Here is a 16,353-nt window from a genome sequence, read left to right on the forward strand (position 1 = left end):
AGTGGGAAGAGACCTACAAACAAGTTAGGCAGATTGACGGGGAGGTCTGAAAATCTTTAGCCGTATGATTTGCTTCAAGTATGAAAGTTTCAATCCGATTATTCAGCACCGACCGATTCGAAGCACCAACTTCATTGTCTAGAAGAAGATGTATTGACGCGGAAACAAGATCAAAGAGCACCGAACAGATTTAAAGAGTCAAACTGAGAAAAAAAAAATCAATGAAAAAAAGACACAACCTGTCGAATCCGCCGCTCAACTTAGACGCGATCACATTCGCACGCCGACTCCGAGTCAAACCCAAGAGAGAGGGAGTCAAAGGGCGAGCGATGAGTCACGCGTTAATGGCCATTATAAATTAGCGATGGAAACCTCGAGATTGCAGCAAGCAAATTTTAGTAGAGGAAGAAGAGGCCGTCGATAGCAGAGCAGTACGGAGATGGCGAAAGCAGCGACGTCGTTGTCCCTCGCCGGGCTCATCTTGGTGGCCGCCAACCTCCTGCTCGCCGTCTCGGCAGCAACGACTCACACCGTCGGCGGCAACTCCGGGTGGACCATTCCTTCCGGAGCCAATAACTACACCGCTTGGGCTTCCACCCAGAACTTCGCCGTCGGCGATACCTTAGGTAACTACGATTCTACGAACAAGTCAGTGTGTGATCATCTGCTGGATCGATCGTAATAATTTACTAACAATTTAATTTGTTCTTGATTCAGTTTTTAATTTTGCGAGCGGGATACACGACGTGATCCAAGTGCCGTGGGCGAGCTTCAACTCCTGCTCCACGGCCAATCAGATCGGCTCGACCTTTAACACCAGCCCCGCCAGGTTGCCCATCACCACCGCCGGGATGCACTACTACATCTGCGGGTTCCCCGGCCACTGCGACGCTGGCCAGAGGCTGGCTATCACCGTCCCCGCCTCCTCCTCCTCTGCCTCCCCTCCCACCGCCGCCGCTACGGCTCCTACCGCTCCGGCACCGGGTGGCAGCAGCGGAACTGTTGCCTCGGCTCCCAGCCCTGGTCAAGTGCCCGGTTCGGGCGCGATTTCGGTTCCATCGATGGCGTTCGTCGCCCTGTCGTCCCTGTTGGCCTCCCAATTCTTGTTCTAAATATACATCTACGACGATACATATGATCGTAGCTTTCGGATTGTAGAAGTGTTGCTTTCAGAGTGACGATTGATTTTCTTTCTTGTTAGAGATGAGATACGTTGATGCTTGTTGGTACACATAATAATATATAATATAGTGGATGAATTCGATTGAAATGGACTTTAAATTTCTCTGGTTGATTAGTTTCAAACATTTATGATACTCCTTATTGCAGATTTACTTTTGACTAGAAATTTCAACAGAGGAGCCGTTGATTTATAAAGCCAGTGGAGGGAAGTTATCGTGTGTATTATATTGAATGTCTCTAAATTAGAATCCTAATTAGTAAGTGGTGTCTTTGTTCGCAATTAACATCTTGACCCTTCGTAGTTGTGTCCTAGGTGCAATCCTCAGTGTGGATATATGACGAGTGGTTGTCTATGATAACAACTCTGTATCATGGTGGATAGAATCTTTTACAGATGACTTATAAATGACGGGACATTGCAAACTATAGAATGGTCTTACTGTTATGATCCACTGAGATCCAGGTTTCATCATGCGGATTCACCCCTCCTCCAAAATACCAACCTTAACTTGATCATTGTAGAAGTGTTGTTTTCAGAGTGACAATTGGTTTTCTTCCTTGTTAGAGATGAGATAGGCTGATGCTTGTTGGTACACACAATAATATATAATATAGTGAATGAATTCGATTGAAATGGACTTTACATTCACTACAACAATAATTTTTTCTTTGCAAATAGGTCATTGTAAAAAGTTATGATAGAAAAATAGAAATTCATCCTCAAATTTATAATGGATAAAATCGTAAATCAATAACTAAAATGGTTTTCACCGCAAATTAGTGATGAACAAATTTCATGGTTGATCAACAACGAATATGGTTTTCATCTCAAAAGTTCTTGATTGCAAATAGGTCGTCGTAAAACTTTACGATGCAAAAATAGAAATTCATCCCAACATTTACAATAAATAAAAGTTTATCCCAAAATTTATCGTAAATCAGCAACTAAAATAATTTTTGTGGCAAATCAGATGAAGGAATGTCGTTATTGATCAACAACGAACATGATTTTCATCTCAAACCAGCGACAAAAATCATTTTAGTTGCAAATTGATAAATTTTACAACAAAAGATTTTATTCCAAAATTTGTTACAAACTTGTAATATTTTCACCACAATATATACGTAAATCTGATCCATCATTCATCCATATAAAACCTATAAATCGAATACATCATATCTGATACGATCCCATAACAAAATCAAACATCCCAGAACAAAATGACAAATCAAAGATTTCATAACAAAATTTGATACAGGGCAAACCAAAGATCACATACAAAATTTGATACATAGTACATAGACAAATTTAAAAACAAAATTAATCTAAGAAATTACCAACAAAAGAACCTATAACATTGTTCAAGTCAAACTAGACAATGTAATAAATTGTCTATTCTAAGATTTCACATACTCCTTTTGTCTTGTTCTTCTTCCTTTTTTTTTTCTTGCATCAAAAAATAAATAAACAAAAAGTAATATAGTTAAGATAAAAATATAGAGAGTAATCAACTAACACAAAACAAATGTAAACGCTCACCTCTTCTTCTGATATGGATTTCCATTTGTCACCACCTTCGTTGGAGACCCTATTTGAAATAAGATAACACTAATCAAAAAATCACAAATTTAATCAAATAATAAATATTCAAAAACCCTAAATCTGTGACAAATAACATTCATACATAATAATTTTGATCACAACCATCACCATCATCATCATTGTCACTATCATCATCAGTGGGAGGAATTTGACTTGGAGCGGAGGCTAACTGAAGATATTGCATGATGAAGTTCTGTTGTTGGTGCAAATTGCTAATTTCTTGATCCCTTTGTCTCTGATGTGGTGATAAGGAGGGGCTCACCCCGCGGAGGATAGCAGTCATGGTGGAGGTCAAAGTCAAGGCGGTCAACATGCAGATAGCATCGACCGGTCAGGCGAGCATGCCCCTACCGGGGGGGAGGAAGGTCCCGGTTCGATCCCGCCTTAGACACGAGGAGGTGTCAAATGACCGACGCTCAATGGAGTAGGGGACCACAGACGGAGGAGGAGATGATGTGCAGAAGCGGGGCCAAGCGGCTATCCCGCTCGGCCAGGTAGCAGGACTCGGCATTGGCAGAGCCGAACTTCAGCCGCATGGCTACCCGGCTCGGCCAGGCAACAGGACTCGACATTGGCAGAGCGGAACTTTGGCCGAGTGGACGTGACACAAGCACAGGGGAGATTCGGCTAAACGGATGAGACACAAGAGCAACGGAGTTATGACCGAGCAGATGGGACATAGGAGCAGCAAGGCTCCGGCTGAGCGACCAACCCACTAGGCCTAGCATCATACTCCCTTTGTTATCCATTGACATCCTTTTGGGAGTTAGTGCCACTGACACCGGGCATGGGCAACTAGAAGATCGTACGGCGGAAGCTTCCACTGTCACTTCAGAGATATGCTCGACCTGTTAAGGTACTGTGTCAGGGACACTTTATTGACAAGTCTGTTCAGGAAAAACTTTGGGAAGCGTGCTCGCTTGTAGAGTGTGCACGCGCACTACAGGAGCTCTATATAAAGGGGAGTCCAAGTATCGGCGGACATACGCAATATACAATAGACACTGCTCTCGCTACTGTTCATTCACGGTTCGATCCCGCATTAGACACGAGGAGGTGTCAAATGACCGACGCTCAATGGAGTAGGGGACCCCAGACGGAGGAGGAGACGATGTGCAGAAGTCGGGCCAAGCGGCTATCCCGCTCGGCCAGGTAGCAGGACTCGGCATTGGCAGAGCCGAACTTTTGCCGAGTGGCTACCCTGCTCGGCCAGACAACAGGACTCGACATTGGTAGAGCGGGACTTTGGCCGAGTGGACGTGACACAAGCACAGGGGAGATTCGGCTAAACTGATGAGACACAAGAGCAACGGAGTTATGACCGAGCAGATGGGACATAGGAGCAGCAAGGCTCCGGCTGAGCAACCAACCCACTAGGCCTAGCATCATACTCCCTTTGTTATCCATTGACATCCTTTTGGGAGTTAGTGTCGCTGACACCGGGCATGGACAACTAGAAGATCGTACGGCGGAAGCTTCCACTGTCACTTCAGAGATATGCTCGACCTGTTAAGGTACTGTGTCAGGGACACTTTACTGACAAGTCTGTTCAGGAAAAACTTTGGGAAGCGTGCTCGCTTGTAGAGTGTGTACGCGCGCTACAGGAGCTCTATATAAAGGGGAGTCCAAGTATCGGCGGACGTACGCAATATACAATAGACACTGCTCTCACTACTGTTCATTCTTGTTGCTTCGCCTTCTACTTCATCGCCAGTGACTGACTTGAGCGTCAGAGAGCCAACGCCGGGGACTTCTTCCCCTGGTTCAACACTGACATAATTTGTGTTGTAGATCAGAGCAGAGTCTACAGGCGGTCAGCGAAGTGTTATATGCCCAGCTTTGTATCTCATCGACTTTCGAACAGGATCATATTTGACGTCGTCTGTGGGAAATTAACCTGCATCTGAGTTGAGAAGATGGAAGACGCTGGATGACTCACCACTGTGATGCTCGCCAAAGAGGAGCTCAACATGCTCGTGCAAGCCCGAGCGGTGAAGATGTTCGAGCAGTAGCAACAACGGGCACTATCCGATCGGCTAGTATAACAGCCGGCGATGTCAATAGCAGGAGGGCGAGTGGGACTGGAAGACCGACCGAAACCAGTTTCCATATGGGGGCAGAATATAAGTCCGACCGACACTCAGGAAGTGTAGCCCTCGTCTATCCCATTTCATTGCGCCTTGTTCCAAACCCCCTCAGAAATAGCTCAGGCGAACCAGGAAAGGGGGTCATCTTCGGACGACGCTCCCGTTCAAGACAGCGAAAAGGAAAGGCACCTAGAAGTCACACCTCGCTCTAGCGGATCAATCTATAGTTCTCTTAGGCGATCTTGTGTGACCCTCTACCCAAACACTATACCTCACTGGCGATCAGGGAATACAATGGAACAATTGATCCAGATGATCATCTAGATAAGTTTGATAACACGACCATGATGCACCAGTACACAGATGGAGTGAAGTGCTGAGTCTTTCTCACTACTCTCTCCGGCTCGGCGCAGCACTGGTTCCGACGACTGTCGGACGGCTCAATACGTAGCTTCAAGGACTTTCGAGCTACATTCCAGCACCATTTCGCCAGCAGCCGACGCTATCAGAAGACGAGCGTCAGCCTCTTTGACCTAAAGCAGGAGCCCAAGGGAGCGCTCCGAGCATTCATCAGACATTTCAATCAAGTAGTCATGGATATCCCCTCAGTATCATCCGAGATGATGATGAGCGCCTTTACTCAAGTGCTAGTTGAAGGAGAGTTCTTCCGATTGTTCATTCGGAAACCGCCCAAGGACTTTGACCACCTGCTCAGGAAGGCCAATGAATACATAAATGTGGAAGAAGCCCAGGCAGCAAAGAAGAAGGAGACAATGGTCGATCCCGCGCAGGCGCCAGAGCGACGACCGTCGAGTAGCCATCAGCCACTCAAAGGGCCAAGAGCAGAGGGAGGGCGGCCACACCAAGAGGTCAGGACACATGCCGTGTAGCATGTGGCCTCCTGTTGGTAGAAAATGACAAGAGGCAAGGTATGAACGCTAATATTTTACTCTTTTTACCAGTCGGCGAAGCACAACTCACGCAATTGCTACGACCTGACACCGATCGATAGCTGACCGACACTGAGAGGATACCGCCGCCGATCTCTAACTCTCGATCGGCGACATAGAAAATGATATGCTAGGCAACGAGAGGATGGAAGAAGAGCTCCCGAGCGACACAATTGACACCAGGGGAGGGATAACGCTGATCCTTCCCGAGTCCAGACCGAGAGAAATAGACTCTTCGCTCAGGAAGAAAAAAACAAAAGCAACGCCACCCGAGGAGAAATAGGCATGATCGTCGGTGGGTCGACCGGTGACGACTCCAATAGAGCTAGGAAGTCATACGCTTGGCGACTGGAAATCCACGCCGTAGGATGTAGTAGGGAGAAGGAAGAAGGGCCCGAGATCAGCTTCGGCCCCAGCGATTTGGAGGGAGTGGAGATCCCTCACGACAACACGCTGATTATCCGAGTGGTAATTGCTAATTACACTATTCATCAAACTTTTATGAATACAGGGAGTTTGGTGAACATCATCTTCAAGAAGGTGTTCGATCAATTACAAATTGATCGAAATGAATTGCTGCCCATGATGATCCTTCTCTACGGTTTCACGGGAAACAAGGTACTGTCGCTCGGACAGGTCCGATTGGCCATCTCACTCGGGGAAGAGTCACTGAGGAGAACCAGGGCCACAAACTTCATCGTGGTGGACGCACTGTCAGCCTACAACGTCATCTTGGGCTGACCGACCCTCAAAGAATTTCGGACGATGGTGTCTACATACTGCCAAAAGATCAAGTTCCCGGTGGACGACCGGGTGGGTGAAGTCAAAGGTGATTAGCTAGTCGCTTGGCAATGTTATGTCGAGATGGTCAAGTCCGAAGCGAGAAGCGCTAGGAAGAATCCACGCTTGGAGGTGAACACAATCACAGAAAATCCTCTTACATTGGTGTACAAAGAAAAGAAGGAGGTTCAGATTCACCCCATCCGACCGGAAGCAACCACTTTTATCGCCACTGACCTAGTGGTGGAGAAGAAGGCAGAGTTGATCATCTGCCTTAGACAAAATCATAATATGTTCGCATGGTCAACACATGAGCTTCCCAGTATCTCCCCGAGTGTGGCTCAGCATGAGCTTCATGTCTGACCGGACGCTCGGCTAGTGAAGCAAAGAAAGAGGGACTTCAGCGCGGAGCAAAATTTGATCATCCGGGCGAAGATAGAGAAGTTGCGAGAGACCGGCCATATTAGGGAAGTTCAATTCCCGAGTTGGCTAGCCAATGTCGTGTTAGTCTCCAAGCCGAGAAATAAATGACGGGTCTGCATCGACTTCCGTGATTTGAATAAGGTATGCCCAAAAGATTGTTGGAGCAATCCCAATGGTCCGTGTGACCATATGTTTTGGTGTTTGGGCAAAGGGTTTAAGTTAAGTTCACCCTTGTATTTGATATGTGTATTTGAGTTGTGCAGGTTTGCAGGATACACATGTGACTCAGGTTGATGGCTTCGGGTCCGGTGAAGGATGGAGCATCCGAGGGACCGTGGACAAGGCAGCGAGGACAAGGGCCGAGGGAAGCGACTTCGAGGCATATGCGAAGGATGACATTGGGGACGAGCCGCGGACTTGAATGCATCCGAAGGACGAGAGCCAAAGGAAGTAGGCTTGAAGGCAAGAGGTCAAAGCTGCAAATGAAGTGTCAAATGAGTCATAAGGGTGAGGGTATTAGTGCATGAGAGATTGTACTTGGAGTAAAATCCTAATTTTAGGGTTTTACTGTAGCAGTAATGTAGCAGCCGACTGCATGTTTTAGCAGCCGACTGCATGTTTTAGCAGTCGACTAGTGCAGTCAACTGGGGCAGTCGACTGGCAGCGAACAGAATGTCTCTGTTCGTATGGAATCAAGTCGTTGGGATGTAATGGTCGAATTTCCACTGAGGACAGTTGACTGCATGTTTTGGCAGTCGACTGGTAGGCGGGGTTTTCAACTCGTGGCCTATATAACCAAAGCTTGGGAGCTTGGTTAGAGTTGACGAAATTAGTGATGGGTAACCTCTAATTAGTAGTCAACTAGTGCCCTAGCAATCCAAGTGCTCTTGATCGAGTTGTGGCGAGGTTTCTCCACCGACAAGGAGGATTGTGCTAGTCGGAGTTTCAGGGGATTAATCCACCGACAGATTGAGGGATCGTCCACCTTACAGACACGCCGTGGAGTAGGAGCAAGTTATCTCTGAACCACGTAAATGAACGTGTCAATTGGTTTGCTTGTCTTTCTCATTCTTAGTCTTTAGCTTTCGTATTTGTATTTGTATTGTTTGTATTCCGCTATGCTAACAAATACGTAGGAAGCGAGTATTTGGGGGTGTCGTCTATCCAACCCCCCTTCAAGCCGGTTGTCCGATCTCCAACAAGTGGTATCAGAGCGAGGACGCTCTCCGTTGGACTAACCGCCAAGGAAGCACAAGATGACCGGCTTGATAGAACCGCCAAAGCTTGAAGGTAGAGGCTTATGGGACATCACATATTGGATGATGAAGATGGAGGTGTTCTTCAATATGGATTGGGACACCATGATAGTTGTAAAGGAACCATTCGAGGTTCCGAAGGACAAGAAGGGAAAGAAGCTCCAACCACGACATTGGACGGAGGAGCAAACCACACGATCAAAGGCAAACGACAAGGTAATATCTATATTAATTGATATTTTGCCTAATGACGTAATGAGCCTTGTAGGAAAATACAAGAATGCTCATGATTTGTGGAGCAAGATAAAGAAGGCTCAATGGGAAGAACCTATGCTTACACAAGAAGAAGAAAAATCCGAAGAAACGAATGAAGAAGCTCAAGTAGAGGAGGAGCAACTGGAAGGTGAAGAGCACTCAACTTCAGAGGAGAAAGAGGAGAAAGAGGAGAAGGATGAAGAAATGTCATCCACTAGTGTGGATGAGGAGACATCCGCAAAGGTTGAAGAAAAATCCAAGACAAGTGAAGAGAATAAAGAGGAGGTCTTGGAAGTGGTCAACCTAGTGAGCACCTCCACCGAAGCAAAATCAAGAGATTACATCATTTGCTTCGGGTGCAATGAGAAGGGACACTACAAGAGTAGATGTCCATTGGGTAAGAAGAGGGTAAATCCTAAACCCATTCAAGTTAATTTAAACACTAACAAGGGTTGTAGGAAAGAAGAAGCCCAAAGGAGGAGATTACGCATTGTGTGCTTCACATGTGGGGAGAAGGGTCACTACCACACCAAATGTCCCAAGAAGGGGGAAATTAAGAAGTTAGCACATCTAAAGAAATGGGAGAAGAAGAGGAGCTCGAGTAAAGGGGGAGCCTCAAGGGTAAGGGAGGTACATCCTAATTTGAAATTTAATTCAAATTTTCATTCTTCCATGCATGCTAGAAATAATGATTATCATCATGTAGCAATGCAAAATTTTGGATTTAAATATCATGATAGGAGTAGGGTAATTGTAGATCAAAACCCTAGAAGACCAATGCATGATAAACAAAGAAATAGTAGACCTAAGCAGACCTAAGGCATTAATCCCAAGAAGGGGAGACACATGCCTAGAAAGGGTAGGTCTAGGAATGTCCATGGTGGACATGTTGACTCTAGGTTTAGGAACTTAGAGAGGGAAAATCAAGCTTTGAAGACAAAGCTTGATAAATTGGAGAAAACCCTAGAAAGATTCAATGTTGGATCTAAGGGTTTAGGTATGGTGTTGGGTAGCCAAAGACCCAACAATGATAGATCGGGTTTGGGATACCGATCTAGTGACTCCAATGCTAAGGGAAAGTCTTATGCTAGGGTGGCATATGACTATGGCAAGGAGAAACCAATAAATGGCAAGGGAAAGCCATTTAAAGGTAAGGATAAATTAACCAAGGACAAAGTGTCCAAGGTTAAGAAAGTTAGGTTTGTAGGCCAAGTGTCACCGGAGGTGAACCAATGTGGCCTAGTCATTGTGGATGAGTCACCTAGGGAGGTGGCTAAGGCTAAGGGCTCTAGGGGGAGTTCTAAGAGTCAAATTGGGACCCATGGCCAATGGATCTCAGGTGGGTTGTACTTGGGAGTCTAGAGGGGTCATGGGATGTGCCAAGTGGTTTAGAGACGAACTTGAGTCTCAAACCTAGGGTTTGGCACAATTTAGTTTTGTTTCATGCTTAGAAATATGACATTGGGGTCATATAGCATGATAATTGATTTTGGATGTATAGATGCCATATAAACCAATGCTAGAGATGCATTGTGGGTTAGTATGGGCAAATACATCAAGAGGAAGCCAAAACTAGGACTTTAGGTCAAGGTTAAATTGAACCATTTAGCTAGTTTTGAGTTTTGTGTCAATCTTAGTATTGGTGATAGATACATTTTTGAATGTATTTTTTCCAAGTAGACATGGGTAAAACAGACCTCTCCACAAAATTTGGAGATTTTTGGAGGTCTGTGAAATTATTGGTGCATTTCTGAAATTGGGTCAGAAATGTTGAAAAAGGCTGAAAAACTGTGCCAGTCGACTGCTAAAAGTTTCAGTCGACTGGCAGCGAACAGAAGCATTCTGTTCGCTCAGCTAGTGGTGACCAATCGACTGGTACTTCTTGCAGTCGACTGATACCAGTCTGAAATTGTCTTCAACACTGAATTTTGACCAAGTCAACTCATACAAGTGTATGAAATCCATGGGGGATAAACACACGAGTTTAGGGTCAATTGGAATGACAAATTTTCAACAATTGGGATATTATTGGAGAACTTTTTGGATGTTAGGCAAATGGGGAGAAGTAAGGTTTAGTTGGGAAAACCTGAAAGTGCCTTTGCATAGGGGGAGCCTTGGGATAGGTTCTTAAAAAACCCATTGTAAAAATCCTAGCTCATTGGGGAGCGTAGGTGTAGGGGAGCCTTGGGATAGGTTCTTAAAAAGCCTGTTGTGAAAATCCTAGCTCATTGGGGAGCATAGGTGTAGGGGGAGCCTTGGGATAGGTTCAAATGCATGTTGCATTATTTTTTTTCATTCGGCAGTGTAAGTCCAAGTGTGTAGCCTTGACATTGTAAGTCCATTCGGTGTTGTAAGTCCAAGTGTGTAGCCTTGGCATTGTAAGTCCATTCGGTGTTGTAAGTCCAAGTGTGTAGCCTTGGCATCGTAAGTCCATTCGGCGGTGTAAGTTCAAGTGTGTAGCCTTGGCAACGTAAGTCCATTCGGCAGTGTAAGTTCAAGTGTGTAGCCTTGGCAACGTAAGTCCAATTGTTTTTAGTATATTGTTTTGCTATTTGTTTTCCCTAACTTAAACGTATTGCCAAACACCAAAAAGGGGGAGATTGTTGGAGCAATCCCAATGGTCAGTGTGACCATGTGTTTAGGTGTTTGGGCAAAGGGTTTAAGTTAGGTTCACCCTTGTATTTGATATGTGTATTTGAGTTGTGCAGGTTTGCAGGATACACATGTGACTCAGGTTGATGGCTTCGGGTCCGGTGAAGGATGGAGCATCCGAGGGACCGTGGACAAGGCAACGAGGACAAGGGCCGAGGGAAGCGACTTCGAGGCATACGCGAAGGATGACATTGGGGACGAGCCGCGGGCTTGAATGCATCCGAAGGACGAGAGCCAAAGGAAGTAGGTTTGAAGGCAAGAGGTCAAAGCTGCAAATGAAGTGTCAAATGAGTCATAAGGGTGAGGGTATGAGTGCATGAGAGATTGTACTCGGAGTAAAATCCTAGTTTTAGGGTTTTACTGTAGCAGTACTGTAGTGATACTGTAGCAGTACTGTAGCAGTGGACTGCATGTTTTAGCAGTCGACTGGTGCAGTCGACTGGGGCAGTCGACTGACAGCGAACAGAATGTCTCTGTTCGTATGGAATCGAGCCGTTGGGATGTAACGGTCGAATTTTCACTGAGGACAGTCAACTGCATGTTTTGGCAGTCGACTGGTAGGCGGAGTTTTCAACCCGCGACCTATATAACCAAAGCTTGGGAGCTTGGTTAGAGTTGACGAAATTAGTGGTGGGTAACCTCTAATTAGTAGTCAACTAGTGCCCTAGCAATCCAAGTGCTCTTGATCGAGTTGTGGCGAGGTTTCTCCACCGACAAGGAGGATTGTGCTAGCCGGAGTTTCCGGGGATTAATCCACTGACGAATTGAGGGATCGTCCACCTTACGGACACGCCGTGGAGTAGGAGCAAGTTATCTCCGAACCACGTAAACGAACGTGTCAATTGGTTTGCTTGTCTTTCTCATTCTTAGTCTTTAGCTTTCGTATTTGTATTTGTATTGTTTGTATTCCACTGTACTAATAAATACGTAGGAAGCGAGTATTTGGCGGTGCCGTCTATCCAACCCCCCTTCAAGTCGGCCGTCCGATCTCCAACAAAGACTTCTATCCGTTACCTAGGATAGACTAGATGGTGGACTCAACGGTGGGCTGCGAGCTGATCTGCATGCTCGACGCATACCAAGGGTATCACCAAGTGTCGCTCGCCCGAGAAGACCAAGAGAAGGTCAGCTTCATTACGACCGATGGAACATACTACTATAACGGCATGCCGTTTAGACTCAAGAATGTCGGAGCCACTTACCAGAGGCTGATGAATAAGGTGTTTTGACGGTAGATCGGCCGTAATATGGAGGTATACGTCGATGACATATTAATTAAATCCCTTGTGCACAGATATCGAGGAGACCTGCCGAACGCTGAGGGCTTATGCATAAAGCTGCACCCAAACAAGTGTCTGTTCGGCTTGAAGAGTGGTCGCTTCCTGGGTTACATTGTCACCGAGCGAGGTATAGAAGCCAATCCAATCAAAGTGAAAGTATTGCAAAACATGTCGCCGCCTCGGAACTTGAAGGAAGCTCAACGGCTGACCGGTCGGATCACAGTGTTGTCCAAATTCATATCTAAGTCGTCCGACCAGAGCCTGCCATTCTTCAAAGTGCTTCGCCGAGTTACAAAATTCCAGTGGGATGCTGAGTACGATCGGGCATTGGAAGAGCTTAAGGAATATCTTAACTCCTTGCCTGTATTAGCCAAACCAATTATTGGTGAGCCGCTCTAGATCTATTTATCATCTAATGAGTATGCGGTTGGGTCGGCTCTCGTTAGGCAGAATAGCCAAGAACAACAACATGCATACTTTTTAAGCCATATATTGAAGGATGCAGAGTCTCGCTACACCGGTCTAGAAAAATTAGCTTATGCTATGATTCTCGCCACTCGAAGGCTTCGTCCATATTTCCTCGCACACTCAATCATCGTACTGACTAATAGCTCCTTGGGATGGGTTCTTCTCAACCCCGAGGCATCAGGAAGACTGATTAAATGGACAACCGAGCTGAGCGAATTCGACATACAATATAAACCCGAGCAGTAATCAAGGCTCAGGCCTTGGCAGATTTTGTCTTAGAGGTTCAGAATGATGAACCGGAGGCAATGTGGAAGATATATGTTGACGGCTCGTCCACTCGGCTAGGTAGCTAAATCGACATATTGCCCATCTCACCACGAGAAGAACGGATGCAACTTTATGTTTGGCTAGACTACAGAGCCACCAATAATGAAGTAGAGTATGAGGCATTGATAGCCAGCCTACAAGCAGCTCGACATGTGGGAGTCATTCAAGTCCTCATTCATTTAGACCCTCAGTTGGCCACTCAGTAGCTGTCAAGGACGCTCAAGATAAGCAATGTCTGACTCAGACTCTATGCGGAAGCCCTTGAAAATCTCAAGACTAATTTTCAGGAGATCATTATACAAAAGATCTCCTGATCGGAGAACTAGGCGGCAGATAAGTTGGCAAAATTAGCTAGTGCGTTATTACCGATCATCATAGGGCAGCCGATCAAACAGGTCTCGCTCGTGGCACATATCGACCGAATGAAAGGAATGACCTTCCTGAATGATTGGAGGATGGCTCTAACAGAGTTTTTGCGGTCGAGAGTTACACCTGCTGATCAGGAAGAGACTCGTTTGCTGAAGAAGAGGGTCAGACGGTTTATTTTGGTCAGAGACCAGCTTTATAAGAGAGCCTTCTCCAGGCCCCTACTCAAATGCGTCGGATCGAAAGATGCTGAATACATTCTGCGAGAGGTACGCCAAGGTTCCTACGGAGGCCATCCGGGCGGCCATGCATTAGCTCGAAAGATACTCCTGGCCGAATACTTTTGGTCGACCTTCCAAGAAGATGTCGCTCGGACGGTGGCCACTTGCTTGTCCTGCCAAAAGTATCACAACTTTCTGCACCGACTGACTGAAGAAATGAAGGCGTCCACAGTATCTTACCCGTTCGACCAATGGATCATGGATATTGTTGGGTCATTCCCCATGGCGACCGGCCAGCGAAAATTTCTACTCGTCGCAGTCGACTACTTCTCGAAGTGGGTGGAAGTTAAACCGCTTGCAAGAATAACCGAGCATATGGTCATTAGGTTTGTTTGGCAAAACATCATATGCTGATTCGGTATCCCATACCGGCTTGTATTAGATAATGGGAGACAATTCGCTGGTCAGGGGCTCAGAGAGTGGTGTGAGGGCTATAACATCCAATAGGCCTTCACCTCTGTGGCCTACCCCTAGGGTAATGGACAAGCAGAAGTCGCCAATCGGGAGATTCTCAGAGTTCTACGTGCTCAGCTCGACCACGTCGGAGGCAGCTAGGTCGACGAGCTCCCCATTGTGTTATGCACCCTTCGCATGACCCTGAAGGAGGCGACTAGTGTAACCCCCTTCTATTTGGTATAGATCGGCGAAGCAGTCATCCCCGTGGAGGTTGGAGTAGAATCCAATCGGGTGCAGTACTATGATGAGGGAAACACCGAGCGGAGGCTCATGGAGCTCGACTTGGTGGACGAAACACGTGCGAAAGCATCTGCTCGTCTAACAGTGTACCAACAACAGATGAAGTAGAACTACAATCGGAGGGTGATCCCGAGGTCTTTCCAGGTCGGCGATCTCGTATGGAAGAAAGTGAAGCCGGTCGGCGGCATCACCAAGCTCGAAGCCCCATGGGCGGGACCTTTCAAGATCGTGTAAAAGCTCCGTTCGGGCACCTATTACTTGGAGGATGAGGGGGGAAGGCAGCTAGAGAGGCCGTGAAACGCGAATCATCTCCAACCTTATAGGGGCAGGATGAGAGGTGCACGAGCGAATAATATATTTTTGTATGTTTCCTGAACGCAGGGTAAAATATAAATAAAAGCGAAGAGTGCCACTCTTGAGATGTGTCTACATCAACGGTCGAGCGACGTCCTTAAACCCTGGTCTACATCAATGGTCAAGCAGCGATCATAAATCCTGGTCTACATCAATGGTCGAGCGGCGACCTTAAACCCTGGTTTACATTAACGGTCGAGCGACCACCTTAAACCCTTGTCTACATCAATGGTCAAGCGACGACCTTAAACCCTTGTCTATATTAACGGTCGAGCGACGACCTCTAACCCTAGTCTTCGCCTAGTTTACATCAACGGTTGAGCAGAGACCTTAAACCCTTGTCTTTCCCAACGGTCGAGCGACGAACTTAAACTCTAGTCTTCATCAACGGTCAAACGGCGACCTTAAACCCTAGTCTACATCAACAGTCAAGCGACGACATTAAAACCTAGTCTTTGCCATTGGTCGTGCGGCGACTTTAAATCCTCGTCTAGATAAGTGGTCAAGCAACGACCTTATAACTCAAGAAATATGAACGACCGACCATGAAATACGATGACCATTTGGGACCATTCTTCAAAGTACTTCGTGACCAAGAAGAAGGTCGCAGAGTTGTAATGAGCAACTCTAAAAACAAAACGGATCGATCGGCTAGATAGATTAGTCGTTGCCGATTGGAGGAGTCACAAGGCCACGAGTTTGTGCAATGATTGAAAGACGAGATGAAAAAACATAGTAGAAGGAGATAAAGCTTAGCCGAATGGGCCAATATTCATTGAAACTTCAAAATTTACAAAGGAGGAACTCTCAACCTCGCTAAAGGTAATCTAAGACATCATCGGGAAGCAATTCGGCCAGCTTGTCCCGACTGATGACCTTACTTGTTAGAGCAGCTGGGAGGTAACAGCCTTCCCTAAGCTGGTTGAGCGTTCTGTCAATTGCAAGATCAAATAGGCGAAGAACCCGATCGGCGATCTTGTCATTGAAAGCGTCCGAGCGGATGTAGTTCCTCTTCATAGCCTTAAATCGGCTAGACTCGGCGTCGTGATAAGTTTTCAAGGCTGCTCGGGAGGCCCCCAACTCATCCTTCATAGTGGCCAGCTCATTATTTTTTATGGAGAGTTGGCCTCGAAGGTCAGTTTTTTCGACTGACCGGCTCTTCCGTTCGGCAACCAAGAAGTCTTCAGCTTCTTTACGTTTCTTAGTTAGGGCCCGGACCCCTTTATTCTTCAGGTCGAGGTCTTTGATGGCCTGGAGTTTCCTCGCATTGGCCGATTCAATCTTGGCGTCAAAAGTGGTGACCTGCTTGTTAAGCCGAGCTAGTACAGTGGCCTGCTCTGCACTCTTTCCCCGCTCGGCATCAAGCAGCACGGTGCTCTTTGCCAGATCAGCC

General features: G+C 46.4%; 1 protein-coding gene across 2 annotated transcripts in view; it reads left to right on the top strand.

The window, feature by feature from the left end:
• The first annotated feature begins 372 nt into the window (after positions 1-372).
• LOC122006195 (mavicyanin-like) overlaps positions 373-16,353 on the top strand; it is a 28,073-nt gene continuing 12,092 nt past the window's right edge. The window contains exons 1-2 of one of the 2 annotated variants that reach the window (XM_042561603.1): positions 373-626; positions 718-1,132. In XM_042561603.1, coding sequence (XP_042417537.1) covers positions 440-626; positions 718-1,112 — 582 coding nt within the window. In that variant the 5' untranslated portion in view covers positions 373-439 and the 3' untranslated portion in view covers positions 1,113-1,132. Of the gene's footprint in view, positions 627-717; positions 1,271-16,353 lie in introns of those variants that run through there. The other variant, XM_042561602.1, reaches the window with a different exon arrangement.

The sequence above is a fragment of the Zingiber officinale genome, chromosome 7B (assembly GCF_018446385.1).
Source record: "Zingiber officinale cultivar Zhangliang chromosome 7B, Zo_v1.1, whole genome shotgun sequence".
NCBI classification, from domain to species: domain Eukaryota; kingdom Viridiplantae; phylum Streptophyta; class Magnoliopsida; order Zingiberales; family Zingiberaceae; genus Zingiber; species Zingiber officinale.